General features: G+C 47.2%; 1 protein-coding gene across 4 annotated transcripts in view; it reads left to right on the top strand.

Moving 5' to 3' along the window:
- ZFAT (zinc finger and AT-hook domain containing) overlaps positions 1-26,720 on the top strand; it is a 178,338-nt gene that overhangs the window by 46,848 nt on the left and 104,770 nt on the right. For all 4 annotated transcript variants that reach the window (XR_014773203.1, XM_084750387.1, XM_084750386.1 and 1 more), the window contains exon 4: positions 24,758-24,943. Coding sequence is in view for 3 of the 4 variants with exons in the window: in XM_084750387.1 (XP_084606513.1) it covers positions 24,758-24,943 (186 nt within the window). In the remaining variant the exon portion in view is untranslated. The remainder of the gene's footprint in view (positions 1-24,757; positions 24,944-26,720) is intronic.

Genomic DNA, 26,720 nt, shown 5'->3' with positions numbered 1-26,720 from the left:
CATTCGTTCAAGTATGAAGACAGTGGACCTGGACAGTGCGTGCATGTGACGTAAGGTGACATCTTAGTGGATGGGTAGATCCAAGGGAGGCAGGCTGATTGACCCCTGGTGACTGAAGGCTAGACAGTGGTGGGAGTTCTTGAAGACAAAACATGTACTTCCTCTGGCTATGTTCAGCTCTGAAGCAACTTGAGTGGGGCTGAGGGTGGCCACTAGCATGGCATGAAGTGGCTGCAGCATGGTACATTCATAGATAACCTTCTAGAAGGAGATGCAGAGCTGTACCAAAGGTGTCTGGGCCTCCGAGGTGGGCCTGGGGTTGTTTGATGCTTGCACTCTTTTTTCTCTTCAAGGTGGGATGTGCTATGCTGTGCAAAGTGTGCTATGTGAGAGCCCAGGACATGGTCAGGGTTTGGATCTGTCCTACCTTTGCTAGCCTGCTTTTGCTTCAGTTTCTTCATCAGTATTTTGTGTGAGTGATTCGAGTATTAAATGAGACAGGACTTCTATAAAGCTTGTCATATCATTTGCTGTGTCAGGAGACCCAGCATACATAAACTGCTCTGTTAGCTGTTATATCCATGTGGCTAAAGCACTTTTGTCATCCTGTGTTCTAAGGACAACACACGTGGACACTGAGAAGGGAAGACATTGTTAGGGAACAAGAGGACCTGGCCTTTGACTCCTAGGCCATCCTCTTGAATTGCTCTTCTTAATTTCTTTACTGTTAATGTGTCCCATTGATGTAGCAGGATGCTTGGTATGCAAAATCCCAGCACAGATTGGATGAATATTATTAAGTAACTCATCAATTTATACTGAACAGCCATCCAGGTGGGTGGCCAAGGCTCATTGCCAGCATCTGTGGTAGCTGATTAAAACATCCTTCCAATCCCCTAAAGAGCTCTCAAGGTGATCATGTGACCCTTGCTACTTTGTGCGCTAGCATGTGCGCTAACTGAGTCCTGACATGGCAGTGATAGAAGTGTGAGGTTTCAGTGGGGTTCTGTGTCTCAGCTTGTAACCTAAAGCCATTTTGGAAAGCTTTAGAGAGAAATTGCTTAGGAGAGAAATTGCTTAGGTCATACCATCTCTGAGCCTGAAACTCAGACAGCCGTGGCTTTGCACCTCACTGACGTGGGTTATGGGTACTACTGTTCTGCGTGACTGCTTCTCTCTCTCATCACCTGTCTCTTTTACACACCACAGGCAAACACACACACACACACACACACACACACACACACACACACACACACACACACACACACACACCCTCCTCTTTTCTGGCGCCCTTCCTAATTATCGTTGCATTTTCAGCAGCCTTGGCCACCGGCACGGCCTTTCTGGTTTCTACCTGATCCTTCTGCAAACTGGTTCTCTGCCATTAGATGCTGCCTGCTGTGGCTCCACAGCTTTCTCCTGCCATGCCTGAGATGCACCTGACTTTTCTGAAGATGCTTGGGGTCAGGGCTTTCAGTTTTTCACCTTACTGAATTTTTCTTTCTGCCTCCCAGACCGAGGTCTAATTTGGGGTGAAATAGTGAATACTCATGTAGCTAGCCTAGATCCTGTCTTTCCATCTTTGTTCTTCACCTTTCCCCGCCACTCCAGGTGACCGTGACATGTGCTACTGTGTCATCATGTTGAACAGTCCCCCATCTTCCAGTATTGAGGCCAGCCATGGCACAGTCAGTGACAATTGTGCCTCACGTGTAATTATAAACAGGAACTTAGTAATGTGTCTGTGTCACATTAGGCATGTGTCTGTGCATGTGGTTAAATTCCTGACTGGAGATCTGCCTAGTTAGAAAATATATGTTTCTCCGTTTCTCCTTAGAAAGCCCCCACCAACTTGTGGCCCAAAAAGGTCTTGGAACAGCATTGGATGTTATAGCTTCATTGTCTGTGTGTGTGTGTGTGTGTGTGTGCGTGCGTGCACATGCAGTTGTGCATGTGGAGGCCCAGGGTATCCTCAGTTATTGATCCTCCGTTCCTGTCTCCTAGGCAGGAGCTCTGACTGGCTTTGAGCTCTGTGTTGGTCAGTGATCTCTAGATTCATACAACTTATGGAATGAGTATCTCTCTGTGTAAAAGGGGAATTTGTTAGAATGACTTACAGGCTGCAGTCCAGCCACTCCACCAATGGCTAGCTGTGAGCAGAAAGTCCAAGAAGCCAGGAGTTGCTCAGTTCTCTGAGGTTGGGTTTCTCAGCTGCTCTTCAGTATATGCTGGAACCCTGAAGAAGTAGGCTTCAGTGCCCGTGAAGGAATAGAAATGCGAGCAAGGCTAGGGCAAGCAGGCAGAGAGCAAGAGCTTCCTCCTTCCATACCCTTTCCATGGGCTTCCAGCAGAAGGTATGGCCCAGATTAAAGGTGTGTCTTCCTACCTCAAAGATCAGGACTAGAAATATATTCACCTGAATCAAACCAAGCAAGAAATCTCTTACAGGTGTGCCCTCCATTTCTGATTTATAGTTCATCCTAGATACAGTCCAGTTGACAACCACAAGCTCACTGTACAGGCTAGGCTGCCTTGCCAGAGAACGCCAGGTATCCTAGCTCAGCCTTCCAGGGCTGAGATTCTAAGTTGTGCTGCCATGCCTGTGTTTTTAAAAAGCTTCTTAATGATGTGGAGTGTTGGCTGAATTCTGATCCTTGTGCTTGCAAAGTAAGCACTTTGCTGACTGAGCCATCTCTCTGGCCCTGTTGTTAACTTTTCATAATACAGGAAATTCTAAGAAGGTGACATGTCTTTTACACTGCCCAGGAGGAAAGACTCCATTCTTAGCCCTATGCATCTTTTCAGAACTCTTCTGGGATCTCTTTGCATTTTCCCATCTAGCAGATATTCTTTTACGGTTTTAGAATTTTGTATTCATATGTGTGTGTGTCTCTGAGTGTTTGCCACATGCATGGGTGTCCATAGGAGACAGAAGAGGACATGGGATCTTCTAGAACTGGAATTACAGCTCCAGCCCTAACTGGTGCCACCCACATGGGCACTGGGAACTGAAGTCATATCCTGGGAGAGCAGTGTGTGCACTTACACACTGAACCATATGTTCAAATTTTTTTATTTTTGGGGAGAATTTCATACATGAGTATACTATTTTTACATAGTTTTCCCACTTTCTTCTCCCCTCTTGATCTCTTCCCTCACCTCTTTCATGGAGCTCATGGCCTCTTCTAATTTAATTATTGTTACATACATGTTACATACATGTACGTGTGTGTATAGCATCTATCATGTTCATTTAGTGTTACTCATACACATAGGGTTAGCACTGATCACCTGACATTGGATTAAACTATTGGGAGAAGGTCTCTGGACAAAGTTGATCTTCCCTCTCCTAGTGTCCCTTGCCTGCCTGTAGCTCTTCATGTAAGAATGACGTCTTGGGACACTTCCTCTATCCTCCTGGCATGTCAACGGGTATGGTCATTATGTGTGTAGTTTTGAGGTGTCACAGGTGCAGCATCCCTGACATGTTTAGAAGACAGTATCTTGCAGCAGGCATCCTGGTCCTTTGACTCTTAACAGTATTCTTCCCCATCTTCTACAGTTGTAGTGTTGATATATCAGCCGGGAGTGAGCGCCCTAAAAGTCACGTATTCTCTGCCTTTTTGATCAGCTGTCTATCTCAATAGCAGCCTCCAGCTGCTACAGAGTGAAGTTGATGAAGGGCGAGAGCTACATTTATCTGTGTATATACAGATAACTATTTAGAATTAGCTAGAAGATATATTGACTGAAGGAAATGGCAGTAGTTGTTTCTCCACTAGGGTCTGTGACCTCTCAAGGCAGGGATAATTGGCCAGGGATACAGTGTCAGGCATTTCCTCTTGTTGAATGGCCTTAAGCCCAATTAGACAGTTGTTGGTTATTCCCAAGTTCCACTGCACTATTGGAACAGTTGGTGGTCCCGGTGTTGTTGTAGTTCATAGGCTTAGCAGTGGGGTTGAGCTACTGGTTTATGTTTTATTTTCTCCTTGGCAGCTTGTATGACTTCTTCTGATGGTATGAGAACCAGTCCTCAGAGAGGAGGCTTCTAGGTCACATCTAGCTCCATTCCTCCAGGTCCTGTGTCTGAAGTGCGCAACATCTTCAGCAGTGGGGACTTACCTTCAAGTTCTGACAGGCATACAGAGGCAGTCGTCTGGAGGGCTTCTCTTGAACCCCTGACCACAACTCAAAGGGAGGTTTCCCTTGCTTGCTCTGGGGTATTAGGTGCTCTGTGCCTTCTAGGGGAGCATTATTACCCTGTGCATAGTTCCACTTAATCTATGTGGGGTGTGTGTGTGTGTGTGTTTCTAAGTATGTTAAATATGCCAAGTAAGCTTATAAAACAGGCATACTTTTTTTTTTTCAAGACGGGGTTTCTCTGTGTAACCTTGGCTGCCCTGAACTTGTTTTGTAGATCAGGCTGGTCTCAAACTCAGAGATCTGCCTGCCTCTGCCTCCCCGAGTGCTGGGATTACAGGCATGTACCACGACACCTGGCTCCTAGCCATACTTTTAAAAATTGTACATGCACACACACATACACACACACACACACACACACACACACACACACACATACATACACACACACATACAGACACACACACAGACACACACAGAAGGACACAGAAACACACACACATAGGGACACACACACACACACACTATTAATCAGTCTGTTTCTAGTACCTCTTCTGTTGCAGGGGAGTAAGGTAGTACAAACTCATACACACACACACACACACAGACGCGCGAGTGCACGCGCGCACACACACACACACACACAACCAATACATTCATGAAAGAAATTTTTAATAAGCATTGTTAATGAAATGTTAAAAATATTAGATCTACAGAGAAAACGGGTCTTGCAGTTCAAAGTCTAAAAAGCCCTTATGTTGCAAAGCCTGTGCCTAATGGCTCCATGTCTCCATCCCTTAACACAAAGCTAACTAGTATTGAGATCCCTAGTGTGCTGCTGTGGGTCAGGTCACTTGTTGCCCATACAGATTTGTCAGCCGTTCTACCAGCAGATGGCAGGATTGCCCTGTTCCCTCAAAGCTTACCTGTTGCTTCCCTTTTATCCACATCCCAGCTCCCAATAGGCATTCACTGATCTGGTCTTTGTCATTTTGAGAAAGCTGTGTTAATTGAACAGCACAGTATGGGATCCTTTAAGACTGGTTAAAAAACAGCCTGTGTCTAAACTTCGTTTCTAGTTTAGTTACTGGGGAATTTAAGTCTAGCTATGGTGTTTTTCCAGAGTCTCCTACTCATTTGGGGAGAGGTACAAAGCAAGATCTGCTCTTCCGGGCTGTGTCCTGTGCTACCACATTGCTGCCTTAAAAATCAGTGTTATCTCTGGCTCAGGGAGGCAGAGAGCATTCCTGCCCTGTGCTTCCTACTGTTTGCAGTCAACTCTGTGGTAATTAGGCAGTCACTGCCTCAAGTCAGGCAGGCAGGCATGGTCCTCCTAACAGGATTATCAGTGTCCACAGTAATAAGCCTTGTGGAAAATAGCCTCATCCTTTACTGATCCTGGTGACCTAAGAGGACTTTAATTTCACAGATACCTAATAAGAAGGTAGAAACCTTGCTGTTTTCCTCCTCTGTGGTACTGGTGAATACCTCTCAAATATGTAGACGTGCCCTTATGCCCAGCTGCCTGGGCCTGAGGGTCACACACTGCACAGGGCTCCCAAGTCTGCTAAGCACAGCATTACAATTGGAAAACAGTCACATAATTCTTCCAGTACATGCACTACAAAGAGCACTTCAGTGACATTTTAGAAGTTGACCTTGACTCTATAGCTTGTTAAAACAATTAGAAGAAAACAAAATAACTGTTTTTCCCCCTCTCCTCTGAACTCTGGCAAGTTAAATAACATTTTGAATATGTATTCAACATTTATTTATTTTATTCTGTGTTTTAATAGTAAGAGGAACTGGGAAAAGAGACGGTTTTTTTTTTTCCCCTGTTGTTATGAGGAACAGCTGGTGTTTTTTGAAAAATACTTTTCAGCCTACAGAACTCAATATGTCAGGTTTGTGAAAGTGGTTTTGGAGCCTCTGAAGTGTGTTATTTCCAGGGTCATTCCCTGAAAAGAGAGCTGAAAGATTCCCCTTTGCTTATGTTAAATACATCCCGGGGGAAAAACACGTGGTAGTCCCCACATCTTCCCGAAGACACCCTGTGGTCTCCTTGGAGTTTTGGACTGTACTTCAGCTCCACGCTTTCCCCTGTGACCGTGACAGTTGCTGGAGACTTGTTGAAGATGGGTCCGAGCTACGTTTGGGAGGTTGCAGGTGGGAAGGGTGTGTGTGCAGCAGCCCTCTGGGTGCCACACTTTTCTCCTTGGGAAAATGAGTGAGGATTCTGGCTGGTTTTTTGTTGTTGTTGTTGTTGTTATTGTTGTTTTTTGCTGCCTGTTAGTGCTTTTTTTTTTTTCCTTCTTAACAGCTCAGGGAATTTTAGGGAAAGATAATAGCTCAGGAGACCCCAAGAGCAAGTTCTCAGCACAGAGGAGATTTATTTGTCCCAGAGAAACAATGGGCAGAGAATTAGAGACAAAGACAGGAGATAGAAGAGGGAGAAGGAAGGGGAAGAGCACCAGGGAGACCGGGGAGGGATATTTGTCCCAGAGAGGGACAAAGGACCATCTCTGGGTAGAGGAGATAGACTTGGCACACAGGCAGGCGGCAATTTCTAAAGGTAAAAGGGAAACGCTGTGGTAGGATTAGGTGAGCAAGGGAGGCTTTTGATGATTTCAATACTTCTCAGCTGGGCCTTGGTAGGCAGCCTCAGGAGGAGGACGGAGCCAAATAAGGGAATAAACCTTGGTGGCTAGCTTTAGGGATGTAGTTTAATGGTTTTTTAGCGAGGCAGAGGGAATGAGGGAGAAGGACAAGGCCTGTTAGAGTCATGTTTACCGTGCTTGGGCTGGCTAGAGCCTCTTCAGGGCTTTGGGCACGTGGTAGTGAGGGTGTGTGGGTGACAGACTTTTCCCTTGGGACACACACATACTCATCCCCCCATCCCCAAACCCCTACCTACTTATCCTAGATAGGGAGCCCAGGACAGACCAAAGTGCAGATACCAACAAAGTCCATCTTGGTGAACCAATATTGGAGTTACTCACAGGAGGTGAAAATTACCAAAGTTAGCTTCATCACCAAACCCCACCTCATAAAAGTGGAAAATGTGGAGCATACCGAACAGCCTCCGGGCAGCTGAACAGGTTGAAGAGTGTCCTTTTCAGGTGCTTTGGTTGGTCTAAACCTCTTTTAGGCAGCTGGCTGGTTTCTGCTTCAGCATATGGGCTTGACTAAGAGTCTTCTTTGTAACTTGGCTTGTTGGAGGGTGACTCTCAGCAGTCTTTGTTACTTACTCTGGAAGGGTGGGGTGGGGTGGGGATATTGAATCTGGTCAGTTTCAGGAACTTTCTGAAGCTATTTTGAGGTTCTTTTCTTTCTGTCTTAAGGGGCTTCCCTGTAGGATGGAATGTTTTGATCTGAGAGCTAACTGCTTGTGGCCCAGCATGCTTCTTCTTCTCTCTGACTCAGCCTCTGCAGCCTTCCTGTCTTCTCATTGTTCCTGCCTAGTCTGCTCCAGTCCCCTCCTCTTCTGCCCAGCACACAACTGTGCCTGATTCTACCCACAGTCATGGGTCAGACCACACCTCCTGAGCAGAGCTTCCCAGGCATCAGGAGGTCTGAAGCCAGCAACTGCTTTCTGATTTGTGGATCCAGTCAGAGTGAGGAGCCACCATCTTGAACTTGACCTATCACTGAGCTAGAAAGGAAGAGAGTGCCCTGGGAGTTTTCACTATAGCCTAGGAGTAACACCTGTCATTTCTGCCCACACGGTTTATTGGCCAGGATGGATCATACGGCCTTACCTAATCTTAAATTGCCTGTATTACAGCCATGATCACAGTGTGGAAGAGAACTGAAAGTGCTTGTTTGGTGACCATCCTAAAGATTGCACAGGGCCTCTACTCATGGCCAAGTTCATCTTTATAAATGGGTGGCATCCTATGAATATCCTGCTTGCCTGTGCTTCGGGGTGGGTGTTGTACGGGTACCTAGGGCTCTGCAGTGTGTAGTGGGAATCTCTCATCTGTTTGTGGAGGTGCTCTCTGCATCTGTCTTGGTACCTGTCCCCGCCATACTGATGTCTCAGTCTCAACCATTCCTCACTGTCTCTATGCACGGGAGGCCGACTGTTCCTGCTGAATGCTTCTGTAGCCCATGTCTTTATCCTCTGTTGTCCTTGTGTAGTGGGTCCCCTCGTTCCCGCCACTGTCTCTGGCAAGAGCTCAGATCCATTCTCCCATTCCCCTCCTCACTCCATGCACACCAGTGGCTCACAGACATGTTGAGGATACATTTATGATAAATTACCACTCGCTTACCAACTGGCTGTAATTTTAAAGTCAATAAGCATTTATAGCATTCCTGCTATGGCTCAGCTATTGGATTTAGTGCCCTACAAGTATCAGTCCTTTCCTCTTCATAGAAGCTCTTGATGTGTTTTCTGTTTCTGCCTCAGTTTCACAGGGAGAAAACCTAGGCAGACAGCCTATCTCTCTGATGTGTTAATTAGTCGAGCACTTTGGCTCAGGTGTGTATATTGCTGGAACAATGTTATAAGTATTGTAAGACACACAGAGTGTTGGAAGGTCAGAAAACTAAAGTGAGGTTCCATTTCCTTCCAGAGTTTGAGTTTGGTTGCTTGGGTATCCCCCTCCCCCATTAAAATGGTTGCTCTCCATCAATAGCTGTGTCTTTCCAGAACATGAGGCCACCTTGTCTCTGCCCTGAAGACAGTCCCTGTCCCTGCCCTCAGGACAGCCCTCCCAGGACACCTACCACCATTCACTCTATGCCACCTGCCCAGTTACCTGCAGCCTGGCTGCTGTCCTTCCTCTCCCTCCATCATTCCACCATCCGTATACAATGGCTTCTGAGGCTGCGGTGTCCCATGCTCTTACCTGCTCACCTGCATGCCGTCCTGTGGTTTTGAGGTGTCCTTTGTACTTTCTCTCTGAATGCTATTCATAGACATCATAGAATGCCGGCAGCCCCTAAGACAGTGTGGCACTAACACAACATTGGGGCCTTTTCCTTGGGACACCTGCCTTCTATGTTATCCAACTCCTGCTTATGTCTAAGTCACAGGGAGCAGCCCCACTGTCCCTTTCTGTGCTCAGCCTAGGCCACCTGGAAGCTCCTGGCTTCTCTCTATTCTGTGTGCACCCCTCCGTGTGGCCAGTTTCTGAGCTTGTCTACTATGAGCCTGTGGCTTAGAAGGTAGAATTCCATTCTGTGGGGGCCCTGCTTCCCTGTGGACCAAATCAAACCATCTTCATATTCTTTTTCTTCATCAATATCCTGAGATAAACTGTTGGTGTTGGCGGGTTCGCTATAAACAGACCTTTGGCTTGCTTGCTCTGTGGGCATGTCATGTCCCTGCTCTGCAGTATTTGGAGCAGTGCTGGCCCTGCAGCAGGTGCTCAGTCTTTATCTTTTGAGGGGATGCACCGATCCTCCTCGGGCAGAAGCTGCTACATGCCGGACATGAAGAGAATTCTGTAGCTGCCATCTCTTCTTCTGTGTCAGGAACTCCTTTCCCTTCCCTCTGAAGAACTGTTCATCTTTCAGCTGACATAGAATGCTGCCAGCCCCTAAGCCAGTGGGCAGCGGCACAGCACTGAGTCCTTCTCTTTGGGACACCTGCCCTCTCTGGTAGCAGCCAACTCCTGTCATCTCTACTCTACATCAAGAGGTCAAGCTGCTTCTTCCAGGCTCAGTGCCAGCATCCTCTTTCCTGTGCTCAGCCTGGGCTTTCCAGAAACCCCCGACTTCTCTCTGTTCTTGTGCATCCTTCCCTGTATTACTTGGAACTTGTGCAGGGCTAGGTTCCTGATGCAGACAGCTGGCGCTGTACACACACTTCAATTGGCTATGCAGATGCTGCAGTTCTTTCTCCCCAGCTTTTCCTACCTCCTGGCTTAGATATTCCTTTCCAATCCAGGCTTCCAGGATTACCACTCCTCGCTGGCAGAAACTCCAGACTCACTGTAGCCTCTTCTTTTCACCCATCTCCACATCTTCCAGTGGCTTTGTTGACCTGTCCTTCCAGAAACTGCTGGATTCTTGGCCTTTGAAACCCCCCCCCCCCCCAGTCTTTTGTCATCTCCATGTAGAAGTCACATTGGTTTTAGACCAATCACTGTCTTTCTGGTTCTTCTTCTGGATCTAAGAATGGGTTCTTCCCAGAGTATGCAGAGCAAAGAGGGACCTGTGCCTGTTGCCGAAGCTTCTCCCATGCCCCACCATACTTTGCCTGGCCTTTCGCACCGTCGTCTGAGACTGGGCTATTTGTCACAGTCCACTGGCACTTTTCATTTCTTGCTAGTACATATCTTCTAGATTGTTTCAATGTTTTCCCCTTGCAAAGTCCTCTCAGCCACAGTAGCCAGCTATCCTGTCCTCTTCTGGTCCTTCAGACAAGTACAGTGCCTGCCACTTAGGCTGTGCTGCTGAGGGTGAGGGTGCAGGTCTGTGGAGACAGAGGCCTCTGATCCTTTGCCCAGAGTTCATAGTTATCCCCAGTGTTGCTTGGAGGAAGGGATGGGACACCTAGAGCTGGGAGCATAGGGGAGGCTTTAGGGTATTATTGTCTTGGAACACTTGACTCGGGTTCCATGATTAGGTCACTGTCCCTGGGCAAGACGGCCTAGCGGGCACACAGAGGAAGGGGATGCAGGCTATCCTGATGAGCCAGACAGTTAGGGTAGGAGGGCCCCCTGCCCCACCCATCAGTGGTCTAGAGGAGGGGAATAGGCAGAAGAGGGAGGGAGGGAGGGTGAGAATGGAAGATAAGAGGGAGGGGATAACAATTGGGATGTAATGTGAATAAATTATAGTAAATAAAATATACATAAAAAAAAAGAAATGGAGAGTCTGCTTAGGAATTTCCTAAGGCTGGGTGGAGAGAGCGTTGTAGAAGTGAGAAGTTGAGTCTGGGTCTCTGAGACTCCCATGATCCAGTCACAGTCTCGAGGAAGCAGCATCCTGCGTTGCTGATCTTGATTGTTCTCCCTGTCTCCCCGCAGGCTCCCATGAGTTCAAACCTCTAGTCCTGTTGATCCTTTAGCCTGACGGTGGATGTATGAGCTAGTGAGAAGCAGGGCTGGCACTGCAGTCACCTCATCTGTTGCTGCTGTTCTGTGGCTCTTAGGAAGCAGAGGACACTTGGGCGCCTTTGGAAGGATCTGGGGTACTTGCTAAGTGTTACCCCAGAAGATTTTGTACTAACACTTTTGAAAAGAAGGCTCTGTCAGCGTCTTGGAGCCAACTGAATGCTGAGTGTGCTGATGACTGTGCAGTGGAGGCCTGCTGGACCATGCTGGAGGCAGCAGGAGCAAATCAATGATCATGCTACTGTCTGGATTTCAAGGGGCTGCCTGCTTTCTCCCAGTGTAGACAGGCCAGGGCTGGGTTGGATGTAATGCAGCTCCTGCCATGGGGCTTTATTGAACAGAGATGCAAGTGTAGATAAACTGAGGGTTTCAGCACCAGATTTATGAACTGAGAAAATGACCAACCCCTCCCAAGTATGTCTGAAGGGAAGGTTAGTATTGTAGAGATGAGGGAGAGTATAGCTAAAGGCATCTGGAAGAGTACAGAGCAGAGAGAGAAAGTAGAAAACTGAACACGGCCCACAGGATGGACAGGACCATGAGAAGAGGCAGAGGCGTGGAGAGGAAGAACAGAAGAGAAAGATTAATAAGAGAGGAGGGAGGAAGAAAGTGGAGGAGGGAGGGAGGGAGGGGGAGAATGAGAGAGAGAGAGAGAGAGAGAGAGAGAGAGAGAGAGAGAGAGAGAGAGAGCGCATGCTAGTGAGCTAGCAAGGTAGCTCATGGCAGAACAGCAGCATTATGTGGGAGTAAGAAGCCGTGGGAAGAGAAGCCCATGAGCTGGAGAGTTTAGGTAAGGAGCAGGGTAAGAAGAGCTGGGAGAGCCACAGGTACTTGTGATTCTGGGCGAGCCTAAAGGCCAGCATGCACTTTGGTATATTAATAGGAAACAAAAATAGCCATCTGTCCCTTTTGATAGCGATGACAAAATGTCTCCTTTGGCAGGGAGAAATGGGGCCCCAGAATTTGGGGGAATGGATTTTCCTGTGGATCTGACACAAGCAGCTGCTGTACAGTGGTCTGAAGGGCTGTTCTGTGTCCCTGTGGTAGTCTCTCAAGAGCTGAGAGGTCCTGGAATGGATGATGGTCCAGGGCTGGCAGCCCTTCAGCAAACTGCCCGGACTTCCCAGATGTTGAGGATGTCTACTGTAGCCCAGCGCTAAGTGAGGCTTCATAGCACACACAGTCCTTCCTCTGTTTACCACTGGGCTTACTGCTGCTGCTGTTGGGTGCCGAGGGAGACTGGGCGGATCAAACTGAGTTAGATAAGTCCGGTGCTTTGAGCAGCTCAGTGTCTGGGGAGCAGAACAGGGGTGCAGACACATGAGCTGCAATGGAGGAATGAAGCCCATTTGGAGGGTAGTACAGTACCTCTAGTGGGATATGGTGGGAGTTTTCTGCAGGAGTGCTTTGTGGGCTGAGTGCCTGCCATCTCTATCTAGCATGCTCTGGCAGCAGGGGAGGAAGTGACAAAGGTGGATAGGCATTTGCTGCTCGATGGTGTGTGCCAAACCTGGAGGGGAGGCAGGAGGCCTGGGTGGTGCACTCAGTGAGTATATAGTGTGTGGGGAGGAGCAGGCCACCTGGAGGCCTCTGCCCCTCCTTCTTCAGAATCTCCTGTGGAAGCTGCTAGAAGCAAGCCTCACTTGTCTTTCATCACAAGAGAGCCAGGGAGGTGTGAGAAGGCCTGCGGGAAGAGGGGAAGAATGATGCATATTCAGCAGGTTAGAGAGAGGCCCTGAAGCTTCCTAAACTGCTGTATTAGCAGGGTGGAACAAACTGGTGCCACAGTCCCAGAATCTAATCCCTTATCAGTCTGCTGTTCCGACAACTGTTCTGGGGCTTTCATCAGTGTGGCTGATAATTCAACTCTTTAGGGTACTCTGAGATTTAATTAGTTCTGGGGAAATTTAGAATAGGGACTTTAGAATATCAGTGCAATGCTAATCCTATAGGAATGCACATAAACTAATGCCTACAAACTGTGGCACACTGGTCCTGGAGACATGTGACATGCAAAGCACTCTGTGACTTGCTGTGGGGAGTTAAAGGGTTGACAGCCTGTCTTTTGTATGTGTGTAGAGTTGGGAACAAAGACCACAGTGGCAGGGGAGGGGTGGCAGCAAAGAGCTGGAAGGCACCTGTACAAAAGGAGCACACTTACAAAAGGAGCACACTTAAGGGGTGTGGCAGCCTAGTCCTTCTGTATTGGTTACCACACTGCTGCGAAGAGCACCTTATGGAGAGTGGCTCAAGGCAGGGTTGGTTTTGCTTTCAGTCTGAAAGGGTGCAGTCTGTCATGGTGTCATGGTGAGCTGCTGGCTCACATCTGGGTGGACCAGGATGCTGAGTGATCAGGTTGCTGCTCAGTCTCTCTTTTCCCCATTTTTATTCAGTTCAGATCCCAAACCAGTGAAACAGATGGGCCCACATTCAGGGTGGGTCTCCTTGTTCAATCAGTCCTCTTTAGAAACACACACACACACACACACACACACACACACACACACACACACACACGGGTGGGGAGGAGGGAGTGAGATCTCCTATATGATTCAATCAAATGAACAATGAAGAGTAACTGCCACAGCTTTCTTTGTGCAAGTGTGGGGAACACTCAGCAGAGCTGAAACTAAATGTGTGGGTGTACGCATGCTTACCCCTAAGGTGCCAAGTGGAATGGGAGCACTTGGACCCCTGCTATGACCTAGAATCATCAAGTGCCTGCTGTCTGTATCTCAGTTGATGACTGCATGGCATCCCCTAAGCAGAGAACCATAAAGTTCTCAAATAAAAGTTTGTAACACTTCAGGCATGTACTAGTGACAGTGGGTAGGGCATGGCTCGAGGGCTGGAAGCGTGGTGTGGAGCTGCCCTGTAGCTGGGTTGTGAAGTGTGGTAATGGAAGTTATACTTGAAGGCTTGAGGAAGAGCGTGGGAGAGGGGTATAGTGTCAGTTTAGTTACAGAGGAACCAGCAACCGCACAGGAGGCACAAGGATCCTGCCTAGGACCATGAAGTTTCTGATACAGCAGTGAAGACTGATAGACGGGGACTCTCTTCAGAGATGCTGACGGGAGAAGATGGGAGGCTGTGCTGTTCTTGGCCTGGGCGCTTGAGTTGACAGGGGCAAACCTGGCAATCCCAAGATAGCCGAGATGATAAGCAGGTTTGGTAGACAGGAAAAGTTAATTTTGGTTGAGGATCAAGTTTGGTTGCCAGAAAGTGTGCAAGAGAATGCTCCCTGTCAGAGTGTTGAGGCAGCGTGCTGGGTCAGGGCTTCAGCATCAGGGTCAATAGTAACTTGGGGTGAGAAGGTTGTCTAGGGGAGTGGATGGAAGGAAGAGAACTGGATGTCTAGGGCAGCTTCCTGAGGACCTGGGATCATCAGAGGCAGCAAAATGCTTGCCTTTATGGAGAGGTGGATGGGCGAGCAGTGCAGAATGGTGCTGGAAGCTCAGGGAGATGAGGCTGGTAGAGAGGAGCCACTGGGGTCTTGTTGCCCTGACAGGTAAAGGGCTTGAAAGGTCTCAGAACTCCACGTGGTCGAGTTGTAGGTATCTACTAGAGGAGCCTACTTGAACATGGTGGGTTTAAACCAATACAAAGTCATTATTAGCCTGGACAGTAACTATACTGGGTATTCTGGATCCCAGTGTAGCACCAAGTCTTTCTCAGGGTGAGCTTTTAAGAACAAAAACCATGTTCTGGGTTGACATACTTCAGCTAAGAGCAGTTAGCTAAAAGCAGAACCACAGAAGCCAAAAGGCAAGGTTAGTACATTTAGAGAGTTTCCCAGAACTATGGACATTGATGGATTAGGCTTTTGTTTTCATTGTGGCAGGTGGTGCTCCCTCTGTGCTGAGTTTTATGGTCTCAGTGGTACTTCCATCATGGAGTCAGTTGTGCTAAAGTCTAAGGGTCTACTCGTTACAGTTGGGGGTGGAGATGAAGTTACTCAGTGACCATCAAGGGAGTCTGGGAATAAATCTTCACCCTATTCTCTTTTTGCTTTTAGTGCTTCCAGTGGCTAGAACCAGTTTGAAGCCAGAGGCTCTTGGGTCACCATCCCTGGGGGTGGGAATTGGCTAAAGAAGAATGGAGGGTGGCCCAGAGGGGCCGGGGGCACTGTTACAGAATCTCAGGGTACATGGATCCTTTTCTCGTCATCTACCCTTCAAAGACATGTTAGATTTTTCTTCTTTGCAATGGCTGCCTCTAGTGTTCTGCCAGGGCACATCACTGCATGCTGTCATGCTAGGCCCTGGTGCAGGGGAAAGGCTGCAGCACGGTGTGTAAGCCACCCGGGAACATCTGCTTCCTTGTCTAAGGTTTGCTTTCTCCTGTGCAGTGTCATCACTTTTTGAAATGCTTTCATTTCCAAAGGAAATGAAATACAGAGAATTATGTTAATTTGCTAGGGTTGAAGAGCCACTTTGCACAGATGTCAAGAAATTAAATGTTATAGTTGTCAGAAACTTGAGAAAACACAAGGCTGGGTAGCAGGGCGAGGCAGGTACAGCTACTCTCTAACCTTTTCCCACTCCCAGGGCTGACCCCTGGGGGTTACAGCTTTCACCAATACAAAGCAAATTAAAGCATGACGTGACTCTCAGTGGGATGCCTTGCAAGACCCCAGTGGGTGCCCCAAACCGTCCTTGTGTGGTGCTGAGCACTGCACATGCTGCTGTTCTGTTCTGCTTATAGTTCTGAGGCGTTTCACCAGATAGGGGCTGATTTAGAAGTCTGACACAGGGAGAGTAATAACAACCACCGCTAACAAACCGATCATGATAATATTACAATAAAAGTGCCTTAAAATTCTTAGTTGTTTATTTCTAGAATTTTTAGACTATGTCTGACCACGTATAAATGAAACCAGTCAAGGTTGTTGATGACCCGAGTTCCAGCCCAGACCGGAGCTGGACTTGGAATGTGGCAGACATGTCCTGAGAACCTGTCATGTGTGCTTGCTTCACTGTGTGACAGGGCACTGCGGGTGTCACAGTGACTCATTCTGCAGATGCTGCTCTTAGGTGGGTAGGGCTCTCCATGGCTGCAACGGAAAGGCAGAGCAGGCTCTCAGCTGTGAGGCCCTGGACATGGTATCTGGTCATCTCTGCCATGTCCTCTCAAAGCTGACTTTTACATCCAGTGACATTTGGCCAAGTCCCCGGCACATCCTAATCCAGCAGTTTTGACACGGCTACCAGGGTCCTTCATGAGTGCTCAGGGGAGGAGCTGCAGAGACCAAGGTCAGATGTGCGAGGCAGTGAGAGGATAGTGGTGGCCCCCATCTGCTTCATTCTACCTCGGATGGCATGTCTGAATTGATTGATGACACTGAGATTTCCTGAGGAAGTCACGTAAAAAAGTTCTACTGTTAGAAAGCATTTGAAAGTCGCCATCCAGGTGTGCTGACAAAGCTGCGTATGATATAGGATTTGATAGACAAGGGAACTTTGGCTAAGGACCTTGTTCTTTGAAAGCAGGGATTTATAAAAGCCTTAGGGGGGATGAAAGGCATATGAAATGATTGGCTAGAAAGGCACATGCATGCGTGTAGGAACAGTTGAGTTCTGGTCTTAGGTCTTGACAGCGCTTTGCCTGCAGGGACCAAGACATCCTTACAGCAGTGTGGTTTCTCTCTCCTGTGATACTGACTACAGGAAGAGCAGACGGCAAAGACCACTGCTAGGTGTTTAGTGTGAACCCTGCAGCTGCTGATGGGGTTGATATTGCCTTCCTCCCCTTTCTGATAACACAGCTCATCGGTTGGGACCAAAAAAAGGTGGCAGGCATTTGACATCTCCTAGTTTGTCCTAAATCCTAAGTATCTCAGCTAGATTTTAGGTATTGATCTCCTAAAACTTACATCCTGTCACCTTTGTATGGGAATCTTCTAGAACTTGTTGAAAGTATTTTTAAACATTTATTACAGCTTGAAAATAAGCCAAGGTGTGGTGGCACATGCCTTTAATCCCAGCACTTGGGAGGCAGAGGTAGGTGGATCGCTGTGAGTTCAAAGCCAGCCTGGTCTACAAAGTTAGCCCAGGACAGCCAAGGCTATACAGAGAAACCCTGTTTTGAAAAAAACAAACAAACAAACAAACCAGAAACAAAACCAAAGAAAACAAAAACAGAAAGAAAAGAATCCTACTTTAGGATTAACTGTATATGCTAATTTGTTAAATGTCACTTTAATACAATACTTGGACTTATAAAGAGGAAAGGTTTATTTTGGTTTATAGCCTCTGAAGTTTTAATCGATGGTCATTTGACTCTGCTGCTTTGGGGCCTGTGATGAGACAGTACACCATGGGGGGATCATTTGGGAGAACACAGCTACTTAACTTGTGGTAGCCAGAAGCAAAAAGACTCAGAATCCTTGGCTGGGGCTCATCCCACTGACCTGACTTGTCACTAGACCTCTCTCTCTCCTCTTAGAAGTTCCTCCCCCCCCCCCCCACTGTGCTGCAGGCTGGAGACAAAGCTTTTAGCATGTTGACCTTTAGAAGCCCTGGAGCTTCAAACAACATCACAGTATACCTACACATGTGTCTACCGCAGAGCACTGCACACCTCAGCTGCCTGTGCTGTCTTTATTTCTGGAACTTGGATGTGGTTCTTACAAGACAGCAGCTTGGGGCTGGAGTGATGCTCACTGGTTAAGAGCAGTAGCTGCTCTTCCAGAGGACCTGGGTCCTCTGCCCCACACCCACGTGGCAACTCAAAACCATCTATAACTCTCATACTGGGACATCCGATGCTTCTGTGGGCATTGCATGCACGTGGTTCACATATATACAGGCAGGAAAAACCACTCATAACAAAAATAGACAGACAGACAGTCATCAGCTTGTCAGCTCTTCAGCCGTTCCTCATCAGGCACCCTTCCTATACTGAGGGAGAAAGGTGTCAGTCAGGCATTCTCTTGAACAGGAGTAATTGTCCCAAATTTCTTGTTGGCACTAGCCTGTGAGCCTGGATTTCAGATGAGGAGTTTCTCACTCTGTCTGGTGCCTTGTCATCTTGAGGAGGGAATGACTTTAGGGTTCAATCTTCCTCTGTGCTGGGGAAAATAAACACTTGTCTGCTGAACAGAGAATTGCCTCTTCAAAACAAGGAACATGGTTGATGGGCTGGAAGAGTTGGGAATACCATAGACAGCCTTATTGGTCCTGAGAACGCCTGGCCCTGGCCCTGCATCTGTTGCTCTAGGAGCCAGCTGTGCATTTGAGAGCTGGGCAGGCTTTCGCCCAGGCTCCAGTGGGGCTGCTCATCTGCATAAAGTGATTAGGAGCAAATAGCTTCTTGCTGTTTGTGGAGACTCGACTGAAGCCTCAGAGAGCAAATGCCAGTCTTTATTCTGGCCAAATTAGCCTTAAGCACAGATGGCCTGGGCCTGCCGGAGTGAACTGGGCTTGGGAGGAGATGCTTAGCAGCTGCAGTATTCGAACTGCCTGTAAGCCGGCCAGCTTTCTAGCGACAGCAGCGATGGTTGTGGCAATCACGGTCCAGTGCAACGGTTCTCAGTCTGTAAGTCATGAACCTCTTGGGGCCACATATTAGATCTATACACTGCGATTCACAACAGTAGCAAAGTTACACTTATGAAGTAGCAGCAGAATACTTTTATGTCTGGGGGTCATCACAACATTAGGATCCCTGTATAAAAGGGTTGAGACCCACTATTCCGGTATATCAGCTAGTCCCCTATTGTCTTTGGCATGTGTTCTGTTAGATTTCTATTATATAGATCAAATAGCAATTTGAGCACAGTCTTGTCCCATTCTGAGCTCCTCATGCAATTGACTCCTCTTCATGTACTTTGTCTAATGGTCTGCTTTGCACAGTTTCAGAGGACAGAGAGGACAGTGGGACATGTTTGCTTGGCAGTTGAGCAGATTTACACACAATGCTGGTTTGCCACTTCAGGGAGCATCTCAGCTATGTCGTTTCTTTTTTAATCTCTTTAAGGAACTGTTAGTAGTCCTCAAGGGCAGAGGGGACAGAGACAATGGCAAGTACAGTGTGCTGCATGCCTGGGGTCTAGTCATTGTTACTCATGGTTGCTTCTGAGCTGCCAGAGGATGGGCAATAGGCCTGGCCCTGTTCCAGGTCCCTAGAATCCCATGTAGGGCTGGACACCTGGTGACCCTTCCTTGTTAATCAGTTAAGGAATGAATGACTTTCCTCATCTGAGATTTGTAGCTCTTCTTGTCTGTCTCTGCTTTGTTGAGTATCTCTTCCTACTTTGTTGTGTGTTGGGCACCGTGGAGGTTGCTGAGTGGAGTGGGCTGAACCATGCTGACCTCACTGAGCTTCTGTTTTACTAGGAGACAGTTGAGAAAGAGGTTACCAGTGACAGGCCTATTCTCAGTAGTGCTCCTGACCAGTAGGAGGGATGGTGGTGTGAGCAGCCTGTGACAGAGTGACTGGTGCTGGCTCCACCTCAGTGACTGCTTAAGTTGTGTGCAGGCCATTTGTATGTGGTAAGGGACATATAAGTGAAGGGTATGTCAGAGAGTGGTGAGCACCCGGGAGCACTGAAGGGGATAGTGGAAGTTTTGGTTTCTTTAAAAATTCAGTTATGTTATACAAACAGGATTTTGTTTTAACCCCAAGTGTGGGATATTGGGCTACTTTAGTTTGTCCACAGTTGTTAATTGCCTCGTGTGGAGTGTGGTCTATGCCAGCTGCAGGTAGTGGAATTCTGAATACTCTGGGAATGTATAAATATCAGAGCCCAGAGAGAGGGAGGGGCTTTCAGGAGATGGACGGAGGAGGAGGAGGAAGGCTGCTCGTTTATCCTGCTGCGTTTGCTGTTTGCTGTTGCTGGATGGCTAGATATCCTGACAACTGAGATTGGTATTTTCCCAAAGAAATTGAAGACCCTATCAGTTGGAACTAAGTCTAAAAAGACCTGCTTCCCTTTCCCTTCTAACCTTCTTTCTTTCCTACCTAGGGTTGGGAGTTGGGAGGGAGGTAGAGGCATTAAAAACCCAAATAGAATAGAGTAAAAAGCAGTGTCTACAAAAGGGAGTATGATTCTCTCAGAAAGTACAAATTTGCCCTTTAGGTTTTCTTCCAGTTAATTTTGTGAGTCAGCAAAAAAAAAAAAAAATCTTGTGGACTTCATTATGGCATTTTCATACTTGCACACACACTGTACCTTGATCATATTTATTTCCCCTCCTCTTACTAGTCCCCTTCCTTTCCTCAAATAGTCTTTCTTCCACTTTCATGTCATATATATATATATATATATATATATATATATATATATATAATTTATGTGTATATATTTAATATATATATATTCTACATATGAGAGAGATGGGAGTTAACATGAAGTATAATGTCTCTATCTTCCTCTCTTTCTTTTTCCTATTTTCCTCTGTTTCTTCCTTCCCCCATTATCTCTTTTTTTTCATGTCCCCCTCTACACACACACACACACACACACACACACACACACACACACACAATTGTATACATACTTATAAACATATCTATACACACACTCATGAGAGAAAATATGTACTACTTATCTTTCTGAGTCTGGCTTATCTCACTTAGCACAGTATCCTTCAGCCCATTCATTTTTATGCAAGTGTCACTATTTCATTCTTATTTATAGCAGCCCTTTTTTTATTCTGATCTCTTACTTCTTTACCTTTCCCCGCTGCTACCTCTCAACACCATTTACTCCTGGTCTAAGATTTCAGCATATGAGTCTTTAGGGAACAGCCACCCTCTGAATATAGTAGTTAGTCATGGAAGATAAGTAGGTCCAGGGACTAAATGTGTCATGGTTGTACAGTCAATTTGTGGCCCATGTTGTTAAAGCCATGAGGGGGAGAAGATGTGCATGTGAGGGTGTTGCTTGGGAGTCAAGGCCTTGGCCTCAGGGGGTAGTGTGACAGATGGTTTATGGTAGTTCTCGCAGACTTTCATCCTATCTGCTGATGGAGGCAGGAGGGTGGCCATTAAAGGGCCCAAGTAAGACAGTAACTCAAATAGGTTTGGATTGTAGAATGGTTCACTCAGGAGCTAAGATGGAGGGTGGTGTAAAGATCTTACTAGAGACACCAGTTACAAACAAGTTTAAATAAGAATAAAACTCTTAAATAAGAACAAGCTGTCTGAGGTCAGTAGTCTAGGACTCAGTGACACTGCTGTGTGTCCTGCTTTTTCCTTTATAAACATCAGTGTATTGAAAGAAGCTTTTACGTGACTTCTTATATGGGTTAGTGCTTGCTACAGTTCCACAAGTGAGCCTGGTGAGGTCTGTGGGCAATGTTTTGCTTACTAAGGAAGAAAAGTGCTTTCAGAAAACCCTGGCATCCTTCTCTCAGCGCTGCACTGGCCAAGACCTGCTCCTGCAGCCCTGACATTCAGACTCTTCAGGTGCTGCAGTGTATTCTCAGTTCCTACAAAGGGAAGTGGCCTTTCTAGAGAAGGTGGAATGGCAGTGTGTAGCCTTGGAGTTGGGGCATGGCTGGCAGAGGTGAGAGAGTGCTTGGTGGTGACCTTTGATGGTTACCAGGCTTGGTCAGAATTCTCGGCTTTCTGCCTGGCATAGTCATATGACCACACACCTTACACTCCCATCACTGTGTGTTGGAGCAAGCCCTGTCTCCATACCTTTTCTGCTATGGTGGACCGAACTATTAGTTAAAACAAACTCCTTATTACTTAAAGCTGCCTTTGATAGCTGGTTTGCCACAGTGATGGGGAAAATAACCAACCGAGGTGCATACCAACGGCTTGACCACAGAGTAGCCAGGAGGGAATCAGTAGCTGCTAGCTGCAGTAGTCAAGGTGAGAGATGATTTCATGGTCTCTTCTCTACCTAGGCCAACTCAGGCCCCTCCATTTGCTTCTTAATCCGACGTGAGTTTTCTAGCCTTCACCTACTGCCAGCCCCCAACTGCTGTACCCATTTCTGTAGTATGTACAGCTGGTGCCTACTGCTGCGGCTGGGACCTCTTCATCTGTTTTTACCCTGGTTGACAGTGTGTGCCCTTGTTTGCTTGTTGTGGATTTATATTGTTAACCAGGCTAAGCTTCTGGTAAGCTCAGGTTCTCAGGTCTCTTTTTTGTGTCAACATATCTATTCTTGGCATATCACCCACATATTGAATCGTATCCCATGGTGAATTCTGTTATAGAGTGAGACATCATTTTACAAGCAAAAAAAGAAAAATCCATTAAATGTTGTTGTTCTACCTTTTTATAGCATCCGAAATATCCTGCTGTAGTATTTATGTGCATGCATCACCCGATATCTAGGCGACAGAAAGACTTCTGTAATGCAGACAATTTGTAGGCCTTTGGAAATGTTTTTGTTACAGCCACTAAAAAATAAAACAAAGCAAAAATTGCTGTGAGACATTTTGCGTAGCAAGCTTCGCACCCTGTAGGCTTTACCAGCAGCCTTGGAGACCAGGTGCTGTGCCCATCCTGTGGCTTCAGGGTCTGAAGGTATTCGTGTAGTACTGGTCCTTGACTATGGGCCTTGGAGAGCAACATACGATTCTGATTCCTGATACCTCCTATCATCTTCCTCTTTTGTTTGTTGTTAATATATTTAAAACTAATGCTATTCTGTTAGAGACTAACCCACACTGTTTCCTGCAGATCTGCCCATGGTCCAGGAGCCTGGCAAACACTGTGTTGGTTTATGAGACACAGTGTGAATGCTTGGTTTGGTCACTTTGTCTTTTTAGCTTCACCTCCGCCAGCATGGCTTACTAAAAATTCACTCTCCTCTAGGTTGTTGGTTGTATATTTATTGGTAGTTTGTGTCGGGCTGGCTGGGACTGACTTGAGATGTAAGAAGCACCGAAGACTGATTTCTGCCTGTCCCCCAGCTGCCATGGCCTCAATGACTCCTGGTTTCAATCACGTCTTCCTGATAGACCTATATATTTCTGTACTTTCCAACACCCGTCTTCACCTCTAGCTGTATGCTTACCTGTGCCGCATCCCTTGTCTGTCCCCTATACTCATGTCTCATACAGAAGTGTGTAGAATCACTCCCAGTGTTCCTCCAGACCTCCTCAGGCGCTTCATTTCAGACATGGTGATTCTAATAAAGCTCTCTCTCCCTACCTTCCTTCTGTTTTATTTCACTTGGGACTGTTCAGGTATTTGCTTCTAGGGCACTCCTTTGTTCATCACTGGTATTGAGCCAATTCCTACTCCTTAGGCTAGGGCCAAAGTTGGACCTGCAATGGCTGCTGTTTTATGTCTGCGACTGATACAGCGCATTGTTCTGCAGTGATTCTGATTGTTCTGCGATGCTTCGAATCGTATGTGAACCCGTTTATTTTGTACTCCAAAACATGGCATGTATGTAAATCATTAAGCTGACCCTGCTATTCCTTGGATTAGGTGGCTTCAGTGGCTCACCATTACCTTCAAGAGATGCGTATAGGAGCCAACAGGTCCTGTGATACCATAAATATGTTTTTCTTGGCTTCCCATTGTCTTAAGAAAGGTCAAGTGGCAACCAGCCTTGAGAAACAACAGCCCCTGCTAAAAACCTGGACCTACCATCTTCCTTTGAGCCATCAAAAAATATGACAATCACTCCATATCCCAGGAGTCTCCAGCAGAGCCAGGCCAGGCATGTCTATATCTTTCGTAGTGCAGGTTGACTGGCCTCCATGTCCTCACCAAAGGGAGACTGAGGCTTTCACAGCATTCTTGGTCTTTTGGGATTTGCTTCTTACTCTCTGTTTTGGTCACCCTTTCCTTTCTCATGAAGGTGTGGCCACCAGGATGCTCAGCCCAGTATTTTTCCTTTGCCTTTGTCTTCCTTTGTTAGACTGTAGCACTGGTGTTTTTTTATCACACACATTCCTGAGACCACACAGCTATTTCGTCATCACTGGTTCTCTGTCTTTCCCATCCAATACTTCATTAACCCTTACTCTTTCATTCAGCCATAGCTAACACAACCGTAAACCCTTTTTGACCAATCACGTAGTCTCTTCCGTCCTGTTCCATACTCTTCTTTCAGGCAACACAGGACAGAGACTGCTCTTGATCATACCTGTTATCTCTTTGTCTGCTCTGGGGTGGAGGCCCTTGAGGGCTTGGTATGTTCCTGTTCTGTGTCTACCATGCCTGTGTCAGGGGCTGTGCCTGGGAAGTATAAGTTGATTAAGAGAAGAATTTTCTTGGACTGTGAATCTCAGATAATTTCATCTGCAGTGTTGATATGAATGATGCGTCATGAAAATGAGCCCTGGGTCTGTGCTGCTTTGTCCAGCAGTGCATTCCTGGTATCCAGTTTGACCTGGATACAGTGAACATGCTTTGCATTGAGTGTGTGAAGAGCCAACAATGTTAAATGAGACAGCACAATCTCCTGCCTGGCATTGTGGGCCAGAAAGAGAAAGAATGGGGTGGGTATGAGGATGGAGGGAAGAAGAACAGAAGCATCTTCTTTGCCATCACCTCTGGTAAAAGTCATATTTCCTTTCCAACTTGTTTGAAAGGATAGCTAATGCATATTGGTATTTTCTCCCTAGGTAACGAGTCAGATGTTGAGCTAGAAAAGACGTATAAAGAAGATGATCGAGAAAAGGCTTCCAAAAGACCTCGGTCTCAGAAGACAGAGAAAGTCCAGAAGATCTCAGGAAAGGAAGCAGGGCAGCTTTCTGGAGCCAAGAAACCTATCATCAGTGTGGTCTTAACTGCTCATGAAGCCATTCCAGGTGACTGAAGACAGGCGGGAAATGATCCAATGAGAGTGTGTAGCACAGTTGCCCTTGGGGCAGCCTGAGGAAGGCGGCCTAGGTCAGAGCCTATGTGTTAAGTGTCCTGGTGGAATGTCACTTAGTCACCTATGAGTATGGAGGGATCACAGACCCCCTTATCCTCTGAGACTATCATTTCTATCTCCTCAGACTATGCTATTGTCACTCAGGTGTGCAGGACAGTCTTCTGTGTCTCTCCCCAGCTCCTCAGCTGGTGGTGTCCCTGTCATACTACAAGGACTGCCTCATTGGTGGGAGCTGTACACTCAGCCCACACAAGAGCAGCAACTGTTCTCCAGGCCCAGGCAGACACTGCCTAGCTTCTTCACATGGTGGTGGTGTTCACTAAAATATTTTTTAGTACTAGACATTTCTATTCTTTTCCTTGAACATAGCTGGCAGATCTGTTGTGCTTTTGTTGTTGTTGTTGTTGTTGTTGTTTGTTTGAAAGTTCTCCTGTAGGAAAGACTATTTTTGACATAAACAGTGTGTTAGGTTTTTATTTTTGTGAGAAAATACCAGAGCCAAAAGCAACTGGGGGAAAAGGGTTTATGTTACCTTGCCACTCTCAGGTCGTAGTCTTTCACAGAGGGAAGTCAGAAACTGAAGGCAGGAACACAGAGTCAGGAACTGAAGGCAGGAGCTCAGAGTCAGGAACTGAAGGCAGGAGCCCAGAGTCAGGAACTGAAGGCAGGAGCACAGAGTCAGGAACTGAAGGCAGGAACACAGAGTCAGGAACTGAAGGCAGGAGCCCAGAGTCAGGAGCTGAAGGCAGGAGCCCAGAGTCAGGAACTGAAGGCAGGAGCACAGAGTCAGGAACTGAAGGCAGGAACACAGAGTCAGGAACTGAAGGCAGGAGCCCAGAGTCAGGAACTGAAGGCAGGAACACAGAGTCAGGAAGTGAAGCAGGAGCCCAGAGTCAGGAACTGAAGCAGGAGCCCAGATTCAGGAACTGAAGGCAGAGCCCAGAGTCAGGAACTGAAGCAGGAGCCCAGAGTCAGGAACTGAAGCAGGAGCCCAGAGTCAGGAACTGAAGGCAGGAACACAGAGTCAGGAACTGAAGGCAGGAACACAGAGTCAGGAACTGAAGGCAGGAGCCCAGAGTCAGGAACTGAAGGCAGGAACAGAGTCAGGAACTGAAGGCAGGAACACAGAGTCAGGAACTGAAGGCAGGAACACAGAGTCAGGAGCTGAAGGCAGGAGCCCAGAGTCAGGAACTGAAGGCAGGAGCACAGAGTCAGGAACTGAAGGCAGGAACACAGAGTCAGGAACTGAAGCAGGAGCCCAGAGTCAGGAACTGAAGGCAGGAACACAGAGTCAGGAACTGAAGGCAGGAACACAGAGTCAGGAACTGAAGGCAGGAGCCCAGAGTCAGGAACTGAAGGCAGGAGCCCAGAGTCAGGAACTGAAGGCAGGAACACAGAGTCAGGAACTGAAGGCAGGAGACCAGAGTCAGGAACTGAAGGCAGAGCCCAGAGTCAGGAACTGAAGGCAGGAGCCCAGAGTCAGGAACTGAAGGCAGGAACACAGAGTCAGGAACTGGAGGCAGGAACACAGAGTCAGGAACTGAAGGCAGGAGCCCAGAGTCAGGAACTGAAGGCAGGAGCCCAGAGTCAGGAACTGAAGGTAGGAGCCCAGAGTCAGGAACTGAAGGCAGGAGCACAGAGTCAGGAACTGAAGGCAGGAACACAGAGTCAGGAACTGAAGGCAGGAGCCCAGAGTCAGGAGCTGAAGG

Source organism: Acomys minous (assembly GCF_964271855.1).
Source record: "Acomys minous genome assembly, chromosome: 12".
Taxonomy (NCBI): Eukaryota; Metazoa; Chordata; class Mammalia; order Rodentia; family Muridae; genus Acomys; species Acomys minous.
Note: the sequence above shows the minus strand (reverse complement) of the source record. Positions and strands in the feature narration are given on the sequence as shown.